This window comes from Hyaena hyaena, unplaced genomic scaffold, assembly GCF_003009895.1.
Source record: "Hyaena hyaena isolate Hyena2069 unplaced genomic scaffold, ASM300989v1 scaffold_676, whole genome shotgun sequence".
In the NCBI taxonomy this organism is placed as follows: Eukaryota; Metazoa; Chordata; class Mammalia; order Carnivora; family Hyaenidae; genus Hyaena; species Hyaena hyaena.
In genome coordinates, this window is record NW_024081310.1 from 18,395 (window position 1) to 45,580 (window position 27,186).

At 56.1% G+C, this 27,186-nt stretch overlaps 1 protein-coding gene across 6 annotated transcripts in view; it reads right to left on the bottom strand.

Annotated features, from left to right (window-relative positions):
• The window catches only part of ITPK1 (inositol-tetrakisphosphate 1-kinase), a 175,248-nt gene that overhangs the window by 8,820 nt on the left and 139,242 nt on the right, over positions 1-27,186 (bottom strand). For all 6 annotated transcript variants that reach the window (XM_039217300.1, XM_039217296.1, XM_039217301.1 and 3 more), the window contains 4 exons: positions 12,584-12,682; positions 12,257-12,297; positions 8,303-8,468; positions 342-409 (listed from right to left, as the gene is read on the bottom strand). In XM_039217300.1, coding sequence (XP_039073231.1) covers positions 342-409; positions 8,303-8,468; positions 12,257-12,297; positions 12,584-12,682 — 374 coding nt within the window. The remainder of the gene's footprint in view (positions 1-341; positions 410-8,302; positions 8,469-12,256; positions 12,298-12,583; positions 12,683-27,186) is intronic.

Consider the following 27,186-nt stretch of genomic DNA (forward strand, 5'->3'; position numbering starts at 1 on the left):
AGAGCAAGGAAAGCTGAGATGGTGTTGCCTCCCACCCCTTTTCTTAAATCAGGAAAAAGGAAGATTAGAAAGCAGGTCTCCAAATTCATCATGACAGGGGGAGATGTAGGGGGAGGGAGTCCTCATTCTGGGAGAAAAGTGAGAAGAGCTTCCATGGGGAGTAACTGAAACGGGAGTGGCTATGATGGCCTTCAGCACGAAGGCCTGAAGCAAGCCAAGGAATGGGGTCTCTGCCCCCAGCGGGGACATGAAGGTCCCTCCACCCTGGTCTGCGGGAGCTCAGGCCTGGCCCCACCACCAGCAGCCTGCGCACACCCAGGGGCGTCAGGGAAGGAACCTACCGCGGTCAGGACCGATGATGACTCCGGCTTCGACACATTGTGGCTGTTGAAGAAGATGGACTCACGATCTGAAACAGCAAAGACAGGAAGGAGCCAGAGTTAGCTTAAAGCAGCGAGGGTGACTCCACCACCAGACACCAGGGGGCAGCACCACTCCAGCCACGGCCACGGTGGCCTTAGGGTTCAGCATCCAACAGCAGCAGACCTGGGGCCCCAGTGAGCCGGGCATCCCCACAACAAGGAGACATTGCCCCATGGATGGAAACGCCCCATCGGGGCTCCCCTTCCAAGTCTTCCTCCCATGCAAAAATAACTGCCTAAATGAGCCTGCCTCTGCCATGATCTTACGGTATCCTGTCTGGTTCTCTCCCACACCCAAGGCCCCCTTCCCAAAGTGTGTCCAGTGTGTCTTATGGACATGGCACTAGAAAGGGGACGGGGTGGTGGCCAAGTGACTGGGACATGCAGTGTACCAGAATATCAGAGGCCCCAAGGAGAGAGGGCCAGTAAATGCCACTTAATCCAGTATTCCCAGCCCCTCCCAGTATCAGCTCGGGGAACTCCTTTTCAGGGTAGCACGTGAGAAATGCCCAAGCTGCCACTTGGCACGGGGGTGTTTCAAATACAAAGGGTTCTGCTGTTTCCCAACTATTTAGGGGGGAAAAATAGGAAATCAGAACACAGGCTTCTATAGGATCCATCCAGGAAACCATACAGAATAGTTGTTTGGCTTTGGAAGCTGGCACGGGCCCCCAAAATACGCTCCCCTTCCCCCTCCCCCATACTTCCCTGACCCATGTTATCGCCCACTGCACCCTCAGTCCCCTTGGGGCACCCCGAGGGGCAGACCGATCCCAAGAATAATGACAGCAGTAGGCAGCTGGTTCGTCTGTCCGTCCGTCCCCTGAAGTACGCTCGGTGGGTCACACACGTTCTCGAGCACATGGAAGCATGGGCACACAGATGCAAGAATCACAAAACCACGAGCTCCACCCCATGACCCCCACCCAGAATGACATGGAGGTGTCCCGGGCCATGAGCTGCGACGTGGCCCCAGCAGCCTCTGCTTCAGTCTTTCCAGAGCGGGACACTGTGGCTCCCTCCCCAGGGCATACTGCTCATGCCTGGGACCCAGGTCCCCAAGCTCAGGACCGGAAGGGCCTTGGTCGCGCACCATGGCGTGCAGGGGCCGGGCCACAGCGGGGCACCTGCTCTGACTGCCAATGACCCCCACCAGCTCCAGGATTACAGCGCCGCAACAATCATGCATGAGGAAGTGATTCGGGTGGAGGCCAAGCAGGCAGGCGCTGAGATGTACCTGGCGTCCTTCCCGCTACTGGGGCACACAGGCCCCTTGCCGCCCCGGCATGCCCGACAGTCCTCCCGCCGCTCCGACCAGAGCCAGTCCAGACGGGGGGCACGAGAGACGGTCCTGGGGAGGAGCCTGGGGAAAATAAACACCCTGCGGGACTTGCACCAAGAAGCCCCGCCGATCTCTACTCCTGGGAGCCCAAAGCCAAGAAGAGGGTGCCTTCGGGGGCGGCAAGCCCTGTGGGCCGGAGGTCAGAGTGGGGCGCAAGCAGCTGCAACGGGTGCTCTGGCCTTCTGCAGGCGCCGCCCACCTTTGTGCCCTGTAGCCCAGCTTGGCCCAACCCACCAAGCTCAGGGTGCCTCCCCCCACCCCAGGGTCCTCAAGGGTAGCAGAGCAAGCCTGGGGAGGGGGCCCACACAGAGCAGGGAGACACAGCTAAGTTCAGGGAGGCTAGGAAGCCTGTAGGAGCCACAAGGGAACACGAGGGTGCTTAACTCTGCCAGGAAGGGGAGAGGCTGGGCACTCAAAGGCACACCCAGCACTCACTGCACTCAACAGACCACGCCACCCAATGGTTTAGTGTGGCAGGACGACCAATCAAAAATGTGGACTGTTTCCAAAGGAGGTTGTTTCTCCTCCTGGCTAACTCTGACCTGGGGGCTCAGGCCAGAGGGCTATTCGGCAAGGACAGTGGCAGCGGGAGGCGGGGGGTGCCGTCTGCTCAGGTACCACCTATGTGTGGCCTGGTTAGTGGCCAAAGGGGGTGTGGGCAACTTCCAGACACTCCCTGGCCCAGGACACTGAGAAGCCGAGACAGGTCAGAGCGGTCATGTGTCCTCTGACGCCAGTTCCTCGGGGAGCATTATGATACCCAGTCCCTCTAAAGCCAGACCTGGCTAGACCTTTACACCTCAATCACAGGCCCACCCTGGATTTGGGGTTCCGTCCACTGCAGGTGTCTGGACGGGTCCTGAGACACACGCCCGAGTGAGGGACCACCACCAGCACCCTGCAGGGGCCGGAAGGCAGTGACGGGAAGACGGGTGCCTTTGGCCCTTGATTTATAGATGAGAAGAACAGGTTCAAAACAACAGAGTAAATGATAAATTTAATCCCCAAATATTCCAGTAACTCAGCAGTTACGAGCAGGGACCGCACTTTCTTCAGCTTTATTTGCTTAACCTTCACGTGCATCTCTGCGGAGGGGGGTGCGTCACAGTGCTGCAGATGACGGGCCACATCCACCCAAGTGTCAGCTCCACAGACACACAGCTCTGGGTCCCTGGCCCAGCGGTGTCCCAGGGCCCACACTGTAGCCCTTCATCTGTGTGCCACGATGGATCTTTTTATGGTTTCTTTCCACATGTGTGGGTTCTCCCATTAGAATATAAACACGGGAGGCCAGGGTGCTTGGCTGACTATCTAGTTATTTCCTGGATCAGTACCAGGCACAGGGCTGGGCACACGGCAGGCTCAAGGAAATACGGCATCCCTTACCCTTGAGGGTCTCTAGATGACAGATCGGCAAACCAGAGACTGACAGCCAAATCTAGCCTGTCACCTGCCACTTGTGAATAAAGTTTTACTGGAACACAACCATGCCCAGTTGCTAACATATTGTCTACAGCTGCTCCCCTATTGCAAGGGCAGCACTAAATAATTATGACAGAGTTGGAAATATTTACTATCTAGGCTTTTGCAGAAAAAGTCTGCTGACCCTGGCTCTACATGGGAAGTGATATCATTCTTCGATGTACCCCGAAGGGAAAAGAGGCCCAGGAAGACAGGGTGAATAAAGGCACTAGTCCACTCAGTGAAGGAAACAAAAGTAAATCCACTCCGCAAAAGGGGGAACACAGAGTGGTGCCTATCTCGGTCTTGGCACTGGGTAGAGACAGAGGAGCGATCTCCCCAACTGTGAACAACAGGCAGAGAATACGTGTTCCTAGCGGCTGACACAGGCCAACCCCAACCCCCTCAGTAAGATCCTGACTTCCACCCCAGCTGAAGCAACTACAGGATGCCACTGGCTCTAAAAATCACCTGACTTCAGAGATGTTAACAGGCAAAACCAAAAGTGCCCCTGAAAATCAACAGAGCACGGGAGCTACAGAGGGAAGGCTAGTGTCCCTGGCTCCCCTGGCCCAGGTCCTGAAGAACCCCGCTCAGGGAGCCCCCAGCTCCCTGCGTGGATGGGGAGGCTGTAGGCCACTTGGGGCTGGAAAGAGGCCAGAGCACCAGAGGCCCTGCTCAACTGGTCCAGCTTAAAGGGCCACTGTCGAGTCATGCTTCTGATCTGGAAAGAACACGCGTATGAAGAGAACAAAGCCCACACCAGCTCCCTGGCACGATGCCCTGGAGACTGCAGACATGACATTGGCTTTGGGGATGGACGGACGGACACACTGAAGGTTACTGAGCTTGCCTGGGCATAATACACATTTCTGCATTAGCTCTGTGTTTATCTACTCCCCAGCCTACATGTTACGGAAAGCTGGCAACCTGTGTGTGGTCACAAGAAAACAGAGACATGGAGCCTCATCCTCAAGCCACCGGGCGCAGAGCCTGTGCCCGCTGCCAACGGCTCCGGGGGCTGACACACAAACTGGCCCAGCACTTTGTAAGCAGGAGGAAAAGGAGAAAATTTCCTTTCCTTTGTCTGGAAAGGAGTGAAATCTGGCAGGAAACTTTTTACAGGTAGAGGGGATTTTGGTAAGAATAAAAAAAAGAGGGGGGGCGCCTGGGTGGCTTAGTCGGTTAAGCGTCCAACTTTTGCTTAGGTCATGATCTCGCAGTTCGTGGGTTCGGGCCCCGCGTCGGGCTCTGTGCTGACAGCCAGCTCAGAGCCTGGAGCCTGTTTGAGTCTGTATCTCCCTCTCTCTCTGACCCTCCCCTGCTCACGCTGTCTCTCTGTCTCCTAGAAATAAATAAAAATATAAAAAAATTTAAAAAAAAAAAAAAGAAAAGAAATGAAGCATGGAAAATAGAAAAAACCGTTAGAGACTTCAGTCCAAGGAAGAACATATGCAAACACACCTGAATAATAAATAACAGGAACTTAAGAAGGGAGGATTTGAAAAGCAAAAGATTTTGGCGGGGGGTGGAGAATCCCACGAGCAAACAGTCAGTGATGGCTCCTAGCTGTCTTATAGCATTAGACACACCTTATCTTTGACTCCTCTCTCTTCTTCCTGCCTATGTTCCTTCTGTAAGGAAAGAATGTTCATACATATTGAACATTTGCCACAAGATCGGCATTATGCTTCCTATTTGGGGAGGTGTGTAGATGAGTAAGATGTCTGTGGTCCTTGCCTCAGGGAGTTTACGTTTCAGTGGAGGGGGACATGCTCGGTGAGCAGCTATAAGATGCAGCCAGAAGCCACGGAACTATGGGTTGTGTAGGAAGAGAAATGGATGGTCATTTTGGACTGAGGCCATCAAATTCCAGATGAATAATATTAATACTTGTTAGAATCACAATAAAGAACAATGGCCCCAGAGTTTTGGGTTTTATTTCATTTTGTATAGAGTCGAAAGGTTCCCATAAAGTCAGATGTTGGTGGTAATGGTTATCTGGGGGTAGATATTCCAGGAGTCCCTTCCATCACATTATATGTGGTCATTTCTGCAAAAGCTTGGGAGATCCATTCCTGGAGGAGGCTGGTGAGTGATGACTGTGTCCCTGAACCTGGGACTAGGGCAGGGGTGAGCGTTCCACCCACAGGGAAGACGTGTAGGGGCTGAGTTGAGCGCCCTTGTCTCAGGGGACCCCTGTCCCCCCACACAGAGTGAGGGAAACCCCAGTGGGTTCTGAAGAGCACAGAGGTGTCTGAGGCAGGAGTAAAGGTGGTCAGTAAGGACAATAAAAGTCTAAGCGTTCCACCGGGAGAGGAGGTAATTTAATTATCCAATTCAGTGTAGTGACAAAGAAGGTAATGAGACTAGAGACAAGAAATTCAGAGGTAAAACAGACCCTTCACGGTCACAGGCAGTAGGCTTGGAGGAGGAGTCTGAGTGCAAAGGCAGATAAAATTTTAATGCCTTTGGCACCAAGATCTGGAGCAATAAAAGAAATCAAACGTTATTCTGGATTGCATAAAGAGAGAGGCTGTGAAGAAGTCAAAGGCGATTAACTCAGTGATGAAAGGGAATGGTGGTGTTTGACCAAGGAAACCAGAGAAAATATCTGCTAAGATCTCTCTACTGCCTGTCTCTTTCCACCCAGCTCTTCTCGTTGCCGGGTTCACATTTCACTTTGACTTTAGTTCTCTATGTTGTTGCCGGCCCTACACATTGAGAACAAAGGTGCATTAGTAACAGTCATTCATCCAGATGATATTGGTTTTTTTTAATCTTTTTTATTTTTTAAAAAAATTTTAATGGTTTATTTATTTCTGAGAGAGAGAGAGACAGCGTGAGCAGGAGAGGGTCAGAGAGAGAGGGAGACACAGAATCTGAAACAGGCTCCAGGCTCTGAGCTGGCTGTCAGCACAGAGCCCGACGAAGGCTCGAACCCACAAACCATGAGATCATGACCTGAGCTGAAGTCGGATGCTTGACCGACTGAGCCACCCAGGCGCCCTCATCCAAATGATATTCTTATAGAGAAGTAGGACTGGGTGAAAGTGAGATGTGGGGAAACATAACATTTTCGTCCTCCTCCAAGCTTTGCTAGGCGCGAGGTGCTCTATGCTGTCTGAGAATCCTTCCTTGAGACCCCTTTCCAATGATATAAAACNGACTTCAGCTCAGGTCATGATCTCACGGCTTGTGGGTTCGAGCCCTGCGTCGGGCTCTGTGCTGACAGCTCAGAGCCTGGAGCCTGCTTCAGATTCTGTGTCTCCATCATTCTCTGTCCCTCCCCCGCTTATGGTCTGTCTCTCAAAGGTAAATAAATGTTAAAAAAAATTTTTTTAATAAAAAAAGAAAAAAAAAAGGAGGCTACATAAGGTACATTTTCCACAGCCTCAAAGCATGTACTTTTTAAAAATCAGAGAAAATAGATGATTTTTAAAAAGAGTCTCTTCCAGCCCACAATTTCCAGCCCAGTTTCCAGGCCACAGTTTATAAGAATGCCTCCCGCTGGTCTATAGTCATATGCGAAAAGACCCCTCCAGACCTCTCACCCCAGATAACCATCATCCCAGTGTGCAGGGGCTGGGACCAGGGTGATGATGGGGACGTCCCCGACCCTGACGACGCAGCCTCGAGTCCTGGAGCCCCACGCCTGGCTGGGAAGGCTGTGTGCACCCAGCAAGGAAGTGAACATGGGCGCACATTTTCAAAGCATCTGCTCCCTGTGCTGTGTTAATGGCAAGAAAAAGGCTGTCCCGGGGATGAACAGCTGAACTTTATTCCAGCGGAGTGGCTTAAAGCCACCGGGGATGGATGGTGACAGGCAACCCCAGCAGGGGGGACTTTAAGACGTCACATCTGCTGGCTCAGATGGAGACAGAACGGCCCACTATTTGACCACGTCTGATGACGGGGCTGGGGGGGGGGGGACCTTGCAGAGACACGTGTACGCGTGTCTGAGCACACCACGTGAGGACAACCAGATGCCCTGCTGGGAGCCCTCTTAGAATGCTGTGCTTATTACTCTGCTCCAGAGGTTTCTGGAACGTGCCTCGGAGCTGCCTTCAGAACCACCAGAACATTCCTTTGAGCAACTCCAACACCAGCAACTCCTTATCTTAGTGTCAGTGTCTGAAAGGACCAAGACTCAGCTGGTGTCAGGAGAGTAGCTAAAAAAAGAAGCCGAGCAGGGTGCCTGGGCAGCTGGTCGGTTAAGGGTCAGGCTCTTGGGTTTTGGTTCAGGTCACGATCTTGTGGTCTGTGGGTTCGAGCCCTGAGTCAGGCTCTGCACTGAACAGAGTGGAGCCTGCTTGGGATAGTCTGTCTGTCTGTCTGTCTCTCTCTGTGCCTCTCCCCTGCTCGTGTTCTCTCCCTAAATAAATAAACTCAAAAATTTAAAGCTGAGCTGTTTAGCCCCTCAGCCTCCTCACAGGACCCCCTCAAATGCCCCAAATGATGGCAGAACCCTAAAAACACCACCACCCGTGTGACCATCTGAGGGATGCTTCGCATCCAAAGCATGCTCACTCGGTCCTCACCCCTGTAAGGGGGGGACGCGGTGGGGTGGCTGTGCCCACAGGTATCCACCCGAGGCCCCACAACTACGAAGTGCCGTGACCCCGTGTGACCGCTAACAGAGCACACGTGAACTCAGTGGCCGCGGAAGCAGCAAATAACTGTGTTTCCCCACGTGGAAAAAGAAGACACGAGGAAGCAGTCAGCACTCTGGCCTTCAAACTTCGGGGTACCCTGTCCCAAACCCTTGCTTCCCTGAAGGGCCAATCACGCACTCTGGCATGCTGCTCGTGAGTCTCGTCTCTGTGGGGCCCCCAGGAAAGCGTCCTGGGCACAGAGAGCTCTCGGAGGAGTCCCGGAGCTTACGGTGGCTCAGATGGGTGAAGCCCCTACGATGACCCTCGTTCTCCAAGACCTCCTCACCCACTGCACACGCCTCCTCCACCCTGCAGACCACCTCGTCCCCGGCCCCTCCAAAGCAACCAGGGTAAGTGTGGCAGGACGGACAGCTGATGTCCTGTCCCAGCCGGGCCCCTGAGACGGCGGGAAGCCTGCTCACCTGACGTGCCAGCGGAGAAGTTCTTCAGCGAGGGCCTCTGGACCACGGTGTACGACTCGCCCACCACAAACACCTTGTACAAAACAGCGTTGTGGTTGATGAAGTTCTGGACCACACAGGGCGGCTGGATGGCACTCAAGCCCTCCTGGTTGAACACGATGGCCATCTGTAGGGACAGGGGGCCACGGGCTCTGTCACAATCCACCACCTACTCAGCCTCAGACACAGGGCCACCTCGCCTGGCCAGAGCTCTGCCGCCAAGAACCATCCCTGCAGACTGAGGGCTCCCCAGGAAGAATCTCGAGCCAGGGTGAGTGGAATGAGACTTGAGAATGAACACCTGGAGGTCAATTCGCTCCTGCTGTGGGGGTTTGGAAATCCTGCACCATCAGGCTGTCCATGTGGGATTGAGCTGGCTGTGCACTGCACAAGTCCACACCGTAATCCCAGGAATGGAAGCCCTAGTTGTATGCTATTCAATCCTTACAAAAGCCTTGGAGATTCCTCCACGAAGATCCAGGAGAGGCAGGGAGTGTGAGGCAATGGATCAGGAGTTAGGAGGCCTTGGGTCAAAGGCTAAGGGTAAGGGCCTCTGGTTGAGCACTTGGAACACGCCCAGCCCTGTCCTGACCACTTAAGGCGAGTCACCACGTGCTGTCCTCACGCTGCCTCTCTGAGGTGGGCGCTATTATCCTGCACCTTTTACAGATGAGGAAGCTGAGGCCCTGAGAAGCCCAGTGGCTTGTTGGAAACAGACGGAGCCCAGGATGGGGCTGGGTTGGCCCGGCTGCAGCCTCGGCCTCTCACACACTGAGGGAACCACACGGATGCTTGAGGAATGGGACTGTGCTGCTCTGAGTCCCTGACTCCTCTGGGAACAAAGGTCCCCACTGAGAGGATCTGGTAAGGCCCCTAAGGCAGGGAGGGCAGAAGCGCAGCTGGAGGAAATCTCTGCTTCAGCTCAGCGGCCACGACTAATCCCTCGCAGCCCATAGGCCCCAGGAAGGAGCCACCAGATGCCCAGGACCGTGCGCAGGAACAACAGAGCCTGGACAGCTGGAGGCCTGCGCTGGCAGCCGCCCCTGACGTCAGTGGTCACGGAGCATGCCCCCAATGTTCCCAGCGCTCGGCCGGGCAGGGCAGAGGCGGAGGGGCAGGCCACACACGGAAGCAAACAGTGTGTGCATCTGTGTGTGTGTGTGTGTGTACACGTGTGAGTGCCTATCTGTGCCTATGCGCGTGTGCTGCAGCGACCGTCTCTTAGCCTTCTGACAAGGAAGGGACAGCCCACCGGTGCTCTGGAGCCAGAGGAGCCAGACATGGGCTTAAGTCCCAGCTCCAGCTGTGGGTAGGGGACTTGCCCTGAGCTCATTTTCCTCACTTGTAAAATAGCAACAGTAACTACCTCGATGGCTTCAGGGGGCACTTTGAGCTTTGGGCTCAGTGATTTAACAAGATGGGGGGTGGCGATTTCACCACCAAGGAAATCAGTGTGCATGGACTGGCTAAAAAAAGAAAAACCAATTCTGTGAACAGGAAATAAAAAGAGAGTGGCTTGGCAAAGCTAGTTGATTTTAGCTGAGCTTGGGATTCTGAGCGGGAGCTTAGGCACACCTCAGCACAGGTAAGGACCCTAATCAGAAAGCCTCATTATTGGGGCGCCTGGGGGGCTCAGTCGGTTAAGCGTCCAACTTTGTCTCAGGTCACAATCTTGCAGTTTGTGGGTTTGGGCCCTGCGTTGGGCTCTGTGCTGATGGCTCAGAGCCTGGAGCCTGCTTCCGATTCTGTGTCTCCCTCTCTCCCCTCTCTGCGCTCCTCTCCCCCACCCCACCCCGCCGCCCCACCATGCTTTCTCTCAAAAATAAAAAAACATTTTTTTAAAAATTAAAAAAAAGAAGCCACGCTTTCCTGTTTAAAGCGAATCATGCCCACAGACCTGTCCTCCATCCCTGCCGCACCCAATCCTCGGGCACCCTGGAATCAGGGAAGGGCCATGGTCCCCAACATGCCATGGAGGGCACCCCACTCAAGAGGGTGTCCCTCTGATGTTAAAGCCTCCCAGGAGGCAGGCAGCCCAGAGCACACACAGGCTCCCTGGGAGTCTCCAGCCCCCAATCCCGGATGCTGTGTTCCCATCTGGAGCACACTGACACAGCACACCATGGGCTGGGAGACGGGGGCGGGGGGGATGTACCCATGCGTATGGTTTGGAGCCAGACTCAGACAGCTAGACTGAGGGGTGAAAGCCTCCCCAGAGGGCGCTGACCGCACACGTTGGCAGGAGGGAGTGTACGTGGACCTAGACAGTGGGTGTCTGTAGCTGTGGAACTACTCCCACGGCCCAGCAGGCTCCGTAGCAGCAGGTTCCCTATGCGTGGCCTCCCCCACGTCCCTGACAACTGTGATCCTATCCCCACTTATGAGTGCAGACAGACACTCAGGCCAGGTAATCTGCCCCAAGTCCCATGGCTGGCAGCACACGCAGCCGGACCTGCCACCAGGTCCACATGATTCCAGAGCTCTCTCGTGAAGAGAGAAGGGGTTTCCTCCCTGCGGGCTGACCTCTCCTGCACCGGGACGGTCTAATCACACTAATGATGATCAGTGGTCCTTCCATCCAGAAACCCGCAGGGCACTGGCCAACAGAGGAACCGGGGCCAGTGAGGAGAGGCAGATCGAAGGTCGGTGGGCAGGTGCCAGTGCCAAGAGAAACGGGGGCTCTGGCTGCTCTGAAGCACTCCTGCTCCCTGCCAGGGCCTGGCATGGGGCACATCCCTGGCCCAGAGCCCAGGCAGGCCCAGACGGGGGTGGCTCCCCAAGGGCGCCCGGCCTCAGGAGGCAGCTGACCTTTGCAGCAGGCCGCCATTTCCAGGGGCTGCCCCCACATTCCTTCCCACAATCGGAGGCACACCCTCGGCCCGGTAGTCTCCATCATGCCACGCCCCATGTCACAGTGACACGGTCTGCTTACAGACGCTTCGCCACGAATGGGTGCCAGGGGTAAGGACCGCCTTGCAGCTCTGCTCCCGGGCACCGCTGGGGGGCTGTCCAAGCTCCGTCCTATGGTCTTGGGGAACATTCCTGACTGGGTCAGACTCTCCTCACAGGACCTTCCGGGATGGGCCCGAGACTACTGCCCAGTGCACTCTCCCAGGTGCCTAACGGGGAGGCCGCCAGGCTGGGCTGTGCCCCTAAGGGTATGGAATGCAGATGGGCGGGGGGTGGGGGGTAGGGGGAAAGCCCTGAGGGCAATGTCCCAGTGTGGCTCCAAGGGATAGCAAGGGCAACCCAATGGAGTCCCCGCCTGGCCATGTGCTCCTCTTAACCCCCGAAGACCCCCTCTGCTTACGGTCCTGCACCTTATCTCACCGGTGAGACGTCTCTGGGGCTCTGCCTCTACCACTGGGGCAGGATACACCTCCTGTGTGCTCCCCGCCCGGCACTGAGTGAGGCCGGGAATGCCCGCGGGGGAACACCGCAATGATGGAGGGGGTGGTGGAGTCCCCACACACTAGCAAGTAGAGTGCCACCGCCTCCCCCGCTCCCTTCTACGTTCAGCAGGCCCAGCCGGTCTTTGCTGGCAGTGACAGCGCCCTTCCAGTCACAGCACTCAGAGGGGCCCGCGGCAGCCGCGGGCGCACAGCAGGTGCCCAGGAAGCGATCGACACTGACGAGCTCAAGGTTGGAAAGTCGGACAGGTCAAACGGGGATGTGATGTGACTTGCTGCGGCTTGAAGTGGACGGGCAGGCCCCTGCACACCCAACCCGCCCTTGGGGACAGGACAGGCACGGGGAGAGGCTGGAGAGCACGCACAAAGCCACAGCCAGGAGCAGGACAGGGAGCAGTTGCAGCGGGGGTGGGATCCGGCACACAGACCCCTGCGGGCTCCCAGGGAGAGAGACACCGTGAGCTGGGGAGACCAGGGGGACAGGGCAGTCCAAGCTTCCACTCACCTCGTGAGAGTTGGTACCATGAGCCACTCTGGTTTTACAAACTATGGGGCAGGGAGAAAGAAGCAGAGAGAAATTAGTGAGGTTATTGCCCACGAAGCCCGACCTGCGACCCAGGGAGAAATTCGTGGCCTTCCGGCAGCCCACGGGGATGAGGGGCAAACGGGGGACACACTGACTCACAATGGCCGGCAGAGAAGCACGTTGTGCCCCCACCCGACCTCAGGCAGCCAAGGCCTCTGTGCATCCCGGGAGCACAGACACCCCCCCGCCCCAACCCGTCCCGCGGCCTGGCCAGCCTGCCCAGTGGGGCCCGGGCATGGTACGCACTGAAGGGGAACGCCAGGCCGTTCTTCTCCAGGAGCCTCATGGTGTCGTCTCCGCACAGGCTCGTGAGCTCCATGAAGGGTGGCGAGCAGATCCTGTCGTCTGGGGACAGCGGAGAAGCCCACGTCAGCACGTCTGCCCACTAGCCCCCGCACCCGGCCCACCTCCTGGGACAGAGCCACCTCCCCAGGGCCACCCTCAACAGCCCTGCTTTCCTGAGCACACACCCCCAAGTCCACAGCAAGTGTGCACGCGTGCACACACACACACCGACGGTAATGGTACCGTATACTTTAACTGTATTTCCTTTTTCTTAATTTTTATTTGAGAAAGAGAGAGGAAGAGCGAGTGAGCGCACACGCATCCACGCACGTGAGCAGGGGGTCGGGGCAGAGGGAGGGAGAGAGAGAGAATCCCAAGAAGGCTCGACCGGTACAGAGCCCGACTCAGGGCTCTATCCCATGACCCTGGGATCATGACCTGAGCCTCAATCAAGAGTCGGACACTCAACTGACTGGGCCACCCAGGCGCCCCTTTAACTACATTTTCCAATAATATTTCTGTAATTACAAAACTAATTTATGATAAGTGTAAAACTTGACCCCCCGCAAAAAGTAAGAACCACATGCATTCACAGATAAGACTATAACTGTGAACTTCTCAGCCTGAGGCATATACGCATTTATGCACGCAGAACTTTACAACAGGATACTGTTTTGTGACCCAAATTCTCTCTCAATGAACTACGGACATTTTCTTGGTTCAATAAAGACTTCTCCCACCGTTCACCTCCTTGGCTTAACGGTGTCTGCGGGAGCGGCGCCACGTGCTTAGCTCCTGGCACGTGTCTAGCACCGTGCAAAGGACTGCATGCATCACCTCTGAAGTCTGCAAAATAATCCCACCAGAAGGAAGCTGAGGTCAGGGAGATTAAAGCGCGTGCCCAAGGCTACACAAGCATTCCTGCACCTGGGGACACAGGTCCCTTACCCTCTCGCTACCTAAAGGACACATCTCATCAGCCATCTGCCTGCCAGGTCCGGACTCCTGACTCCCTCCCTCCGTCCCTCCCTCTCTCCCTCATTCAGCACTCAGGACCCTTCTCCAGCCCCGGCCCTGCCCCCTCGCCGACACCTTCTCACACCCTGCCTTTCCTGAGTCCCTGGTCTCGGAGGGGTGCCCATTCAGTGGGTCCTCGGCACGTTTGGTTTTTCTGAAAAGCTCTGGACACCGGGCCTGCTCTGGTTATCAGGACACTTCTGGTGGCAGGCACTGAGTTCGGGCAAAACAGAAGATTTGCGGGATAACCAAATGTGCCCGGACGCTCTCTACTGATTGCTAAATTACACTACTGGTTTGTTATTACTGCTTCTCGTCTACTCCCCTTCTCAGATCAGGCCAGCAGCTCCTCAGGAGGTGGGACCACCCTGTACTTCTTCTGGGCACAGGGGCCGGGAAAGGCTGAGCGTTAGTGAGGTGGGGGTGCCCCCCCAAACTTGGAAACCAAACGAAAAGTAAACAAGCAATGTGGCTTGTCTCCAGAAGCTTCTAGCTACTTGGCTGGCTAAGGTCAGTACATTAAACCGAGGTTTCAGATCCAGCCTCATATAACTCATAAAGATGAATGCCAAGAATTACACAGGGTGTATTAAAAATGTTTTTACCCACCCATCCCCCAATCCAAACTCCATAAACAGGCGCAGAAATGTTAGGTGTTGGCAGATTTCAGAGGTCGCAGGGCTTCTTGGGGACCATGGGAGGTGGGCTGGGGGCAGCGTCTGCTGAGCCCTGGCAGATGGTGCTGCAGGCCTTCCAAAGACAGAACTCCTTTAATCCTCAAATTGCTGTGACAGTATCTCCATGGGCAGAGGCCAAAACAGGCCGCCTGCCCCAAGTCACATGATGGTCAATGACAGAGGTTCAAAGGGCAGGCCAGGAAAAGACAAGTCAGGAAAATCAGGGTGGGCAGGTACTGGGGCTACGTCCTGGCTCTCAGCTGTAAGTCACTACCTAAACAAGGCCCCATTTCTGCACCCCTGGCCTAGGCTCAGAGCCAGGATGGGAAAGCTTGTTGCTGTAAACACACAGCCCCTGCAGCGCAACCCAGAGTGTGACCCTCAAGGCCTCAATCTGCAGTAGACAGGTGCATACCTGCTTTGACAGGCGGCTGGAGCCCCTTGGCCCATACCCTCCCAAGGAAGATTCAGAGACCCCTGGAGCCCAACAGGCTACTTCCTGCAAGAGCTTCCAAACTCCCCATCACCAGATTTTTCAAAGCAGATGCCTTGGCCTGGCCTTTAGATTTGCCTTGTAATGGCCCCCCTCCCCCATCAGCATCCCCTCCCACCCCAGCCCACCCAAACTTTTACACGTGACTGATAACAAACAACTTCTCAGGAAACTGCACTCGATAAGTGCCAGATGACACAGTCTACAAAGCAACTCAGGCCCCCTCACAAGGACCCATGAGAGAGTACTGTCACTCCCATTTTACAGAAGAGGAAAATGGGGTACACTGAGGTGAAGCTTCCTGCCCAGAGTTACACAGCAAATATGTGGTGTAGCTGCGGGGGGGTGGGGGGGGCTCATACTTGGGCAGTTGGCTCCCTAGTGGAAAAAGTGCCCATTCCATATTAGCAGGATAAAGGACAAAGCTTTTATTGAGACGATCATCTCAACAGACTCAGAGAAAGCACCTGACAAAATCCAATGACCTTCAGAATAAAAACACTCAGCAAACTCAGAATAGAAGGGAATTTCTTCATTGATTAAAGAGCATTTATAAAAACCACAGGAACATCCTACTTTGGGGTGAAAGACTGAACGCTTTCCCCCTAAGATCAGGAATAAGACAAGAATGTCTGTTCTTGCCACTTTGATTCAATACCATACTGGAGGTTATAGCCAGGGCAATTAGGAGAGAAGATGAAATAAAAAGCATCCGGACTAGAAAGAAGTAAAACTACCTCTACATGTAGGTGATATGAACTTGTATATAGGAAATCCCAAGGAATCCACATACACAAAACCCCAAAAACTATAAAGATAAAAGTTCAGCAAGATTACAGCATAAAAGATCAACACATACACACAAAAATTATATTTCTACATACTAGCAATAAACAATCTGAATGTGAAATTAAGAAAATAATTCTACTTACAGTAACATAAAAAAAAACACTTAACAAATTTAACAAAGGCTTAAATGCTTGAAAAGACAAAATACTGTTGAAAGACATTCAAGAAGATCTCAACAGATGGAAAGACATCCCATGTTCATGGATAAGGGATTTAATATATTAAGCTGACAACACTCTCACACTGATCTACAGATTCAGCACAATCTCCATTAAAATCCCAGCTTTCTTTTAGCAGGAAGAATAAGTTAATCTTTAAGTTCATGTAAAAATGCAAGGAACCCAGAATAGCCAATATTGAAATCCTGAAAAAGAATAAAGTTGGAAGACTCACACTTCCTAATTTAAAAACTTACTATAAAATGACAGTAATCGGGCAGTGTAGGAGTGGTACAAGATCAGACACACATACCAATGGAACAGAACTGAGAGGCCAGAAACACACCTAGAGTCAACTGACTTTCCACCAGGGGGCCAATACAATAGGAAGAACAACAGTCTTTTCAACCAATGGTGGTACGAAAACTGAATATCCATGTGTGAAAGAATGAAGCTGGAACCCTACCTCACACCATACACAAGAATTGATTCAAAATGGATCATGATCTAAATTTAAGATCTAAAACAATAAAACTGTTAGAAGAAACCATGAGTGTAAATCTTCATGACCTTGGATCGGGTCATGGTTTCTTAGACACTAAATGCACAAGCAACAAAAGTAAAAAACAGACAAATCTGACATCACTGACATTAAAAACTTGTGCTTCGAAGGACATTATCAAGAAAGTGAAAAAGACAACCCACAGAATGGGGAAAAATATGTGCAACTCATACATCTGATAATGGTCTAATATCCACAACATATAAAGAGCTATTAACAGACAATAAAAAGACAACCCAAATTTAAAATGGGCAAAGGATTTGAATAGAAAGTTCTCAAAGAAAGACATGCATATGGCCAATGTGCATGTGAAAAGATCAACATCATGTGCATGTGAAATGTGCATGTGAAAAGTGCAACATCATTAGCCATCAGGGAAATACACATCAAAACCACAAGCAGAGCCCATCTCACATCTACCAGGATGGCTATAATCAAAAAGACAGGAAGTAACAAGAGCTAACGCTGCCGGTGGGAATGTACAATGGGACAGCTGCTTTGGGAAACAGTCTGGCAGTCCCTCAAACAGTTAAACACAGAGTTACAGGGCGACTCCACTCCCAGATGTGCAACCAAGGGAATGGAAACCTACATCCGCACAAAAACCTGCCCAGGAATGTTCACAGCAGCACTGCCAGAAAGTGGCAACAACCAAAATGTCCATCGACTGAGGGGTGGGTAAACAAGATGTCAGGTGCATTCCATGGGGTATCATTCAGCCAGAAAAAGGAACGAAATGCTGACACAGGCTAACATGACCTTGAAAACTGTACACTGAGCGAAGGAGGCCAGTCACAAAAGCCCCATATTATGTGACTTCATTCATATGAAATGTCCAGAACAGGCAAATCTGTCTAGGGTGGTTGCCGGGGGATTGGGGGGGGGGGGAGGGGGGACACGGGGACTGACTACAAATGGGTACATTTCTTTCCGGGGTGAGGAAAATGGTCTGGACTTAGATAAGGGTGATGGCTGCACAATTTAGGGAAGACATTCAAAACTATTGAACTGCATGTGTACTTTTAAAAAGGTGGATTTTAGGGGCGCCTGGGTGGCTCAATGACCCCATCGTCGGGTCCAGGGTGAAGTCAGACAAGGACAAGGCGAGTGCTTCCCCCAGAGATGTTTGGGGTCCAGAGGAAAAGCGGAGATGAGACATTTCCGGTGAATGGGCTGCATCAAGCATTAGGCCGGACAGCCCCACTTTTATGAAATCTCAGGCTCGGGTATGAAGCAGGGCCCATGAGAGGCAGCATCATGAAAGAGGGGCACATGCGCACTGTCACGGTCTTTCCCTCTTCTCCTAACTTGGAGCCTGCTGACCACACCGAGTGGCAGGCACGCACCACTGGTTGCCCACCCCACTCTCGTTCCAGAACTAGGTCTGGGACAGGGACTGGCCAAGTACACCACCAAGAAGGACCCACAGGCAGGGCTCAGCCACCAGCAAGAGGCCAGCACCGGGTGAAGGCAGTCTTGAGCCTGCAGGGCAGAAGCTGGGAGGGACCACCATCCCACACTTGGCCATGGCTGCTCCACACCCCAGGCCTGGCCCTCTCTGGACTCAAGTACAGGAGATAACAATGTCTTTACTGCTTGACCCAGGAGCATCCTGCGTGTCCGTGAAATTGCATTAAATTAGAAATGATTATTGTTCCTACTTGGGGTTCAACAACCAGTCATCACCAGCGACAAGATCTATGTTGTGTCAGGGCTCCGCCAAATCCTAGGAGCCAGAGGTCCAGCGCTTAACAAGCAGACACGCCCACCCGCGTGGTGCTTACGCTCCCAGATGGTAAACCAGACTGGTAGGTGAGGTGCACAGCTGGATGGCGCTGGTGGGGTGCCACAGAGGGGTGCCGGCAGAGCAGGGGCGAGGTCAGGGAGTGTCTTGCTGAACAGAGACCAGGGAAGGTGACAAGATGCAGGTGGCGAAGGCGACGCGTGTGGGGTCAGTGTGCTCGCAGCAGGGGCAGAGGCCAGGGAAAGGCTCTGCTTAAGGAGGTACGGCTGACCGCACATGCGGGCCCCAGGCTCTGGGATGAGGAGGCAGCCACCTGGCTAGCTCTACGCCAGACGGGTCACCTGGCTGCGGGCAGGGCTGGGGACGGAACCAGGTCAGAGCCCGCGCCCCTGCGGCAGCAGGCCCCTGGGTCCCGCCTCCCGGGGGATGGCAACGCGGCGGGTTCCACCAGCTCTCCCGTGGGAAACTCGCAACATCGCCAGCAGCTCTTCTCCCCAAAGACAGACTGAAGACTTTCTAGAAGTCAGCGCTGAGAGCCCGGGAAGCTATTTCTGGTTCCCAGAAAAAGGCTACTGTTGCTTATTTATCTATCATCTTTATTTCTGGATGGGAGCTGGAAAGAGGCTTTTTTTAGTTGCATGGTGGGTTGTGCTCTGTCAAGAGCCGAAATGTTAGCCCCTGGGAAACTGAAACACCCCCGTCTTCCCTCTTCTGCCACCCTCATTGCAGAATGTGAAGCTGGGGGCCCTCGGAGCTGAGCGAGTCCCCACCACGCATCCACAAGCCCAAAGAGGAAAGAGAACAGTTCAAGGCCACATACAAGTTGCCAGCAGGCCGAGGGTGCGAGCCCAGGCGCCTTGAGTCACACTCGGGCCCACTCTGCCAGGTGGCCACGCTCTTGTCTGACTACAGGCAGCTGCTACAGAACTACCAAGAAGATAAAAGACCTGTGACCAACAGGTGGAAACAAGAAGACAGCTAGGGCGGGGGACAGAGAGATGGCACTCCAAAGCCCGCCTGTGAAGCTGGGGTAAATTACTCATCGGCTGGAACCTTTGGCAAGTGACTAAACTCTGCTGGGCCTTACTCTCCTTGTCTGTAAAATCTCCCTGAAAGGTTGTCAGGGGACCTGGTACATAACAGGTACCCCGCAGCAGCAAGGCTGGCTGGGGACACCCACGGGGGAGGGGGGGCGACGGATGCTGCATTGTGGCCGCTGGTCCACATCCAGCCTCCTGGGGCGTGTCAGGTGCTGGGCCCCGACTCACTTGCTTTCTCGTGCGCCCTCCCGTGGCTGTGATGGACGTCTTGGCAGGCACTGGTGGCGGCGGTGGGCCTGGCACAGCCGTAATGGGACCCCACCTTGGCTCTCTTCTCTTGGACAGGTTGACTTTCTTCCCCCAGGCAACATCTGATGCAGAGAAGACCCAGGGGCAGGGGAGAGCCCCCGGAGGACATGTAGGGCTGGAATCCCCTGAAGCTTCTGCGGTGGGCAGGCCCCCGGAGTGAACAACGCCGAGGAGTCAGGGCTGGGCAGAGGGAGAAGAGGCGGAAGATGGACCAGGGAGGGGACCCAGGCAGCCAGGAGCCTGCTATGTGGCCCTGAGCAGCAGGACGACATCACAAAAAGGTGCCACCTCGTCTCCCTCTCTAGAATGTTAGTTCTATGAGGGCAGGCAGGAGCTTCTGGGTTTTGTTCACAGCCACAGCCCAGTGCCTAGAATGCTGTCTGACACATAGTAGGTGCTCAACAAACACTTGTTGAGAGAATGATCTAATCTGTTGAGTGAAGGGATCACTGTTGCCTAAGGCACAAGGCTGGCTCCTTGGGCATCCGGGCCACACGTGGTCGGCATGTCAGGGCACCACCTGACCCACGTTCTGTACCTGGCCTGCCGCACCGGCCCTGCGCCATCATGTCGTCACATCCCCTCCGCCTCCACGCTTGTTCCACTTGAAAACAAGAAAGCAGTCACATCCGTCCCTGCTCAGCCTGGCCTTTCCCTCTCTGAAGGACATCTCTGCACCAGCATCCACTTTACGTACGTTGCTATGACTGTGATTGGACCCGCCTCCTCAATCCGGATTTTACCCAACGCCATTGCCACCGTCACTGTCTTCCCGTGACTTCGCGTATCCTGTTTACCTGACTGGTGACGTCTCCCCTGAAGTCATTTATGGTTGTGCCAACTTTCTCCACCAGGGACAGCTCCGAAGAGAGTGTCTCACGTGTGAGGCTGTGTGCCTGCGGTGAGCCGCCTCCACAGGCCAAATTCCCAGAAGTGACTGTTGGGGCCCACGGGAACGGACCCCTCGCAGGAAGCGCTGCACAGTGCCACCCCGTGTCCCGAGGGGACTGCTGGCCTTGGCTGTGGCACCCGCAGTGAATGGTCTTGACCGTGCTCTGGGTAGCCCTCCTTTCAGAAATCTGGGCAGTGCCTTTAGGAAGGACAGCGGGAGACGTGGCGGACAAGGCCACTGATGCGCATACGGTCACTCTGGGGCTGGCGGGCCACCCGGAACAGCGAGCGAGGCACGGAGATGGCGAGGCTGGCGAGAGGAGCCCCTGCCAGCAGAAGCTCTGAACTGGGGCCCGGACCGGTGTGCCACTCCAGCAGCTCCCCTGGGCCGGCAGAGCGGGAGGGATAAGGAGCGGCCCGGTCTACATGCCGGCCCCGCAGTGAGAGCCGAGGACAAGGGGGAAGTGCTGTGGAGCCTGCACGAGGCCAGAGGGGCCAGCGCTCTCGGGCGCCCCGCGTGCCCTGGACTGCCATCCACTCAACCCTCCTCGCGCAGCTCTGGGCCCATGTGCCGCCGTGAGCCGGGCGGTGCCACGGGCCCTGGGCCCCCCCCTGCTCCAGACGGGACAGGAGCAGAGACAACGGGAGCGCCCCCACCCTGTGCATGCTGGAGGCAAGGCCAGGAGAAAGCGTGTGACTCAGGGTTCCAGCCAGCGGGCCAGGGCTCCCCAAACCCCGGGAGAGCTGGGCGGCCGAGAGGCAGTGCCCGCAGGCCGGGCATGGGGAAGCACGTGGTTCAGCAGGGCAGGCCTGTAACTGCGTCCTGGAGAGATGGGGAGGGCTCCATGGGAGGAGGCCATTGCCAGCGGGCCCTGGAGAAGGCGGGAAGAAGTTTCCATCTGGACAAACCCTCTCCTTAGCTGCTGCACCGACTCGGGTCCACCTTTCAGGCAGAATGTTGGCCCCAGGAGGGCAGGGGCTTCCTCCGTCGCGTTCATGGCCCAACCCCCAACGAACGAGTGGTGGGGGAACGAAGCAAACACTGGCCTGGGCTCCTACCTCTCCCGGCCCGAGAGGAGCAGCCCCTATCAAAACTGAGTTCCCACGGGGCCAGTGGCATCTCGTCCAGGGGCCCTGCTCACCGGCCCCAGATGATGCGCCCCAGCGCTGGGCCAGCCTGCCTCCCTGAGCCACGCCCCACGCCCGGGGGCCCACATCCCAGGGCAGGACACGTCTGATGCAGCAGTGACAGAGCAGGCACAGGAACGGGCGCAGAGGCAGAAGGGCAGGGGCCTCACTCCACCTGCTTGGAGCTGAGGGAAAAACAGTGCCCCGCTGTCACAGGCCCGCAGCCTCGCACGTGCTGGTCCCTCGGCCCACCAAGCCCTTTCTTCTAGCCCCTTCTCGGCCTGACGAACCCCTGCCTGTCCGCCTAGCCTGGTCAGGCCCCCTTCTGAGCACCCCCTTCCTGGGCATCTAGGAAAAGGGCCCTTCTGCTGGCTCATCTCATCTTGGTGGTGAACGATGTGTCAGCCTCTGCACAGACTGGGGGCCCCTGGACCTACTTCACAGGGCTGACCCCCACCCCCCACGAAGTGGCTCATAAATACAGTATATCCATACCTTGCCGCGGTCACATCAAACCTGTTCATTGAACAAGACATAAACTGTGACTGATAGAACTAAACTCAAGATTACCAAGCGCGAGTAGCAGAAGTGAGGTGTGTTGGGGGAGGGCACGCAGGTCGTATGCCAAATACATACCCCAGACATGTCCACCATGACGCTCAGGGCCAGGGCAGTCGTAGAAGACTGCCTGGAGGAGGCCGTTACCACACATGGCGGCCCAGGAAGCAAAACATGACAGCGATGATGAGTGCCGATTCTGCAGCTGGGAGCCAGCCCGGTCCCTGCAACCTATGCCACCCAGGCCAGGCCAGTGGGCCTCTCTGATCCTTTCCCTCATTTGTAAAATGGGAAAGTAACGCTGCCCACCTCCAAGCTATGACAGACACTTGGTGAGGCCACATCCACGACGGGTGTCTGGAAACATGTGAGAATCAGAGTTAGCCCCCTCTGTTTCTAAACACGCCACCCTCCCCAGGGCGCCTCTGCAAGCCCCTTCCCTCCGGGAGCGGAGGCGCCACCCCAGCGTTAGGGCAGCTACAGTGGCCTCAGCCAGTCCTCCGGGGGCACTGAGCAGACAGGTGCTGTGGACAAGCACTGGGGCTCCCAGCTGCCTGACTCCATGATCCTGAAGTCTGTGCATCCTGGACACCCACTTGCAGGTAGCCTCACCCCATTACCATCTCCTCCCCACAGCCTCCGCTCTACCCACAAATGACAGGACTTCCGGCGTCTTGCCCACCTTAGTCACCGTCTACCCAGCCAAACATTGCTATCAGGTCCTGGTCATCTTTCTAAAGCTCCCTCCGTATACTGGGGCTGCTCCCAGCTCGAGACTTGTCCGTGGCCGACTCCGGAGGAAGTACAAAGCCCTTCAAGGCTCCTACTTAGCTTCTTGTTACAGGCTGGACTGTGCTCCCCCACAATCCATATGCCTAAGTCCCAACCCCTAGTTCCTCCGACTGTGACGGTATTTGGAGACACGGCCTTTAAAGAAGCGATGACGGGGTGCCTGGGTGGCTCAGTCGGTTGAGCGTCTGACTTCAGCTCAGGTCATGATCTCACGGTTCGTGGGTTCGAGCCCCACGTCGGGCTCTGTGCTGACAGCTCAGCGCCTGGAACCTGCTTCGGATTCTGTGTCTCCCTCTCTCTCTGACCCTCCCCTGTTCATGCTGTCTCTCTCTCTCTCTCAGAAATAAATTTTAAAGAAACATTTAAAAAAAAATTAAAGAGGAGATGACCTTAAAACAAGGTCACCTGGGCGGGCCCTGATCCAATCTGACTGGTGTCCTTATGAGACGAGATTAGGACACAGCAGCACAGGGGGATGACCACGTGAGGTCACAGGGAGACGGCGGCCACCTACAAGCCAAGGAGCCAGGCCCCAGAAGGAGCCAGGCCCGAGGACACCTCAATCCTGGACTTCCAGACACCAGAACCGTAAGGTTCTGCTGCTGGGCTGCCCAGTCCGGAGCTTTGCTGGGGCCACTTCCCAGCTCTTCCTGGAAGGCAGAACCCAGGATCCTTCCCTGCTAAGCCCTGGCTCCGGCTCTCACTGTTCCCCACACACACCTCTGGGACGCCCCTCCTCCCACCACTTGGCAATGACCCACTCATCTAGTTCCCCTGTGCCTTCGAGCACAAGGGGTCTCACCCTGACGCCGCCTCCCAGCAGCGTCTCACCCAGAACCTTCCACTGGCAGCTTTGCATGTTCCAGCTCCACCTCTCTCCCATCCCGCTACCTTGTCTGGCTGCTCACGTCTCAGACCCTGTTAAGTTTCCACGAGTTTGGGACTTGTCTCAGGAACCTGGCAGTACATTCCTTAGGGTCAGGATCCAGCACCCCACCCCCTCCCCCCCACCACTCCAGCACTGCTCTGAGGCGGCAGCAAGACACCTCTCTCTGGCAAGTACCCATGTGTGTGATGAACCGGGAGACAGAATAAAAGTGAGCTGCGAGCACTGGAAACAACAGAGCAGGGAAGCTGGGAGCCAGCCCAGGGAAAGGGGGTGGCCTGCAACTTCCCAAGCGGCCACCATGGGGCGCTGCTGGTCTGGGACAGCCCTGATGACTGGCATACGGCCAGAAGGAGTAAAGCCCTGAGAGCCTGGCCTGTCAACCTGAAGATGCCAGTATCCGTGACTCATTTAGTGCTAGACTGTCCAAAGTCACCTTCCCTCTGCCGGGAAGCTGTTTGGAGCCCGGAGCCGCATGACCTTGAATTCTAGGCAGGGAAAGATGCTCTGAGCATTCTGGGTAAACCAAGTTTCAGCCCGACAGCAGCTGTGAAGACAACCCGAAGGGCCCTTCGGCTCAGGGGATGGCAGCCCCCCTGTAACTCGGAACAGCTGAGTCACAGGCATGTCGGGGTGGGAAAGCCACTACAGGCCCGGGCTGGGAGGCCAGGAAGGGCCCAGAAGACAGGCCTGGGGATTAAAGGAAACGGTGCGGGAACCAGTCTCCGAGATGGAGCCGAGCCTGCAGAGGGCAGCCCCGTCCTCGGCGCGACTCCCTGCTGCCGCTGTCCAGAGCATAACGTCCCGTCCACCTGGCCTGGCCGGGGAGGGCTCCAGCATCGTCTGAGCAACGGCGTGCCCTGCCCCGGGCAGCGCTCCATCCTCCCCGCCCCACTGTGCTGGGCCCGTCCTTTCCTAGGGCATCCTCACCGCCCTGGTCTCCGACCGCCCACCGCCCCTCCGTCAGCTGAGTCTCAACCTGTTCTTCCTTGTTGCAGATTCCCGCCAGGTATGCCCACGGATGGTCCCTTGCTCCGTCTCCTTTGTCCCTGAACACCCACTTCCCCAGTTCTTTCTGCATTCCGTCTACGGCAGGTGACTCACTTCTCCCTGCACGCTGAGGGCCCCTTGGATTTGTGGGGGGGGGGGGGTTGTGCTGAGCTTCAAAAGGGTGGAAACAATGGGATAGCAGTGACCTCACCGTGTAGATCCCCAGACCTTTCACAGGCTCAGCGGAGACGGAACTGAAATAAGAGGTTTTGTTTGGTTTCAGAGCGTTGCAGCCCTCGAAGCCGGTATGCCCTGGGGACGTGGGGCCTGGGGAGCCTGACTCACCTGGAAAACTGCCGGGGCCTGGGTCAGTCCCAGGAGAAGCGGTTCCCCATCCTGCCAGCCGGCCCCTCGTAGGCTACGGGTATATGCAGTAGTGGGCCAAGTGCCTGGGTTCCAATCCAAGGTCCCCTGGCTCACCCCGGGCTGCTTCCCTGTGCCTCAGTTTCCACATCTGCAAGATGGGGACACCACCAGCGGCTACCGCACCGAGGACCACCGTGAGGTGTGCGATGCGCAGCAGGAGACACGGCCTCATGGCTCTTACGAGGCATAGCTGGGTGTGCTCCCCTCACTCACTGAGGTCCAGCCAACACCCCAGGGTCCAGGCCGCACCCACCACAGAGCTGAAGGCTCCTCGGCGGCTAGGACTGTCTCAGGGACTAGTGGGCACAGGACAGGGGCGCCTCTTCCGGCTCCTCCTGTGGGTAAGAGAGGAGACAGGGCCCTGCTCACGCTGCTCAGGCACTAAGGACCTCACGTGGAGCCACGGGGCCATCAAGGGGCCCACAGGAAACCGCGTTCCTGAAAGGCCGGCAGCACCGGGGGCCACTCATCTGTCCAGTTTACCCAGAGCAGCTGAGGCAAAGGGCCTGTCCCCTCAAAGAGCCCGTGAGGACAGTGGGTGTGAGGGAAGGCCAGCCAGGGCTCCTTCTGCCCAGGTCCCGGGCCACGCAGACCAGGCAGGGGCCGGGAGGCCAAGGGGCACGGGGTCAGGCCTGGCCGGCGTTCCTCCCCAGGACGCCCCTGAGGGGGGCGGCGGGGAAAGCGAGGGGAGAAGCGGCACCTCCTGAGGGTAGGGGGGCCTCGTGCTGTCTCCTTACTGCTCATGAAGAGCAGAGGGGGACGCAGGGGTGAGGGAGGCTGGGCGGAAGGCCTGCCGATACCTCCCACCACACCCCACCCCACCCCACCCCCAAGCTCTGGACAGAACAGGCTTGGCTCTGTCTCTCACACAAGCTCCCAGCTCTGGGCTCAAGCCCCAGCATGTGCCTCCCACCCCTGGGACCCAGTGTCCCCACCTGAGTACCCACGGGGCCTGTCCTCGAGCTGAGAATGCTGCGGGCCTGCACTGGATTCGCCCTGACGCCCTGCAGCGGGGCTCCTGTTGAGAGCTGGGCCGGGCATGCGCGGCCCCGTGCAGCACCCCTGGGCCTGCTGGTGACGCTCCAGGCGGATTACGACTCTCACCTCCCTCGTGCAGGGAAGGACGCCGAGGCCCCGGAAGGGTACATTCTGTCCTCAGGGCCACAGCAGCCTGTGAGTGCGACCCTGCTACCCTCCTCTCCCCAGCCCCACTAAAGGTCTCTGGGCCTGGAGGGAGTCAGAGAAGGTTCTCACGCCGTGTCACCAGGACACAAGGGGCGTCAAGCTTCTCCAACAGTGTGTGACCAGATACTCCAGGCTGGCTGGGTGTGTGCCACCTTGAGAAAGGTCCTTCACCCCTCCATGCCTTCGCTTCTGGTCTGTAAAGTGGGGGTGAGTATAGTCCTCGGTCCTGTCCGCAGGCCTGCTGCCAGGATCGAATGAACTCACATACGGAACACCGCAAACAAAAACTGGCACACAGTAGGTACTACGCGGCAGAGTCCACCATCCCCTCCACCCCGATTCCTGGTACGGTTATCCGAAGGTTCACCATCTTAACAAGTCCCAGATCACCTCAGTGAGCCCAGCACTGCTCCGCGCGGCCCGACAAGGCCCAGGGGGAGAAGGAAAAAAAGAGAGTAGACGTAGAAGAGCGTCGTGGTGGCGTTTTCCTGCCCAGAGACAGCGCTCTTGACACCGAGCGTTAAAGGAGACGGAGCCTCCTCGTCCATCTGTCCAGCAAGACAGAACGGGCACTCTCCAAGTGCACCAGCAGCCAACAGGCACGCCATCTCCCCAAGGGCCACCAGGCTCCCCTGGGCAGAGTGCACAGCTGTGAGCAGCACCCTCACCCTCGGAAGAGGGTGTTGGTCCCCATCAGGATGAGGAAAACACTGACGTCAGCCATGGGCAGGGAGGACGCAAGAGACACGAAGTGCGCACAGGTCCGACCGTGTCCTCAGCCTTGGCCGGAGGCCTCTGAGGCAGCAGAGTAAAAACTCCCTGCCAGAGTCCTCTCCAAAGGTCCCGCTGACGTGGGACC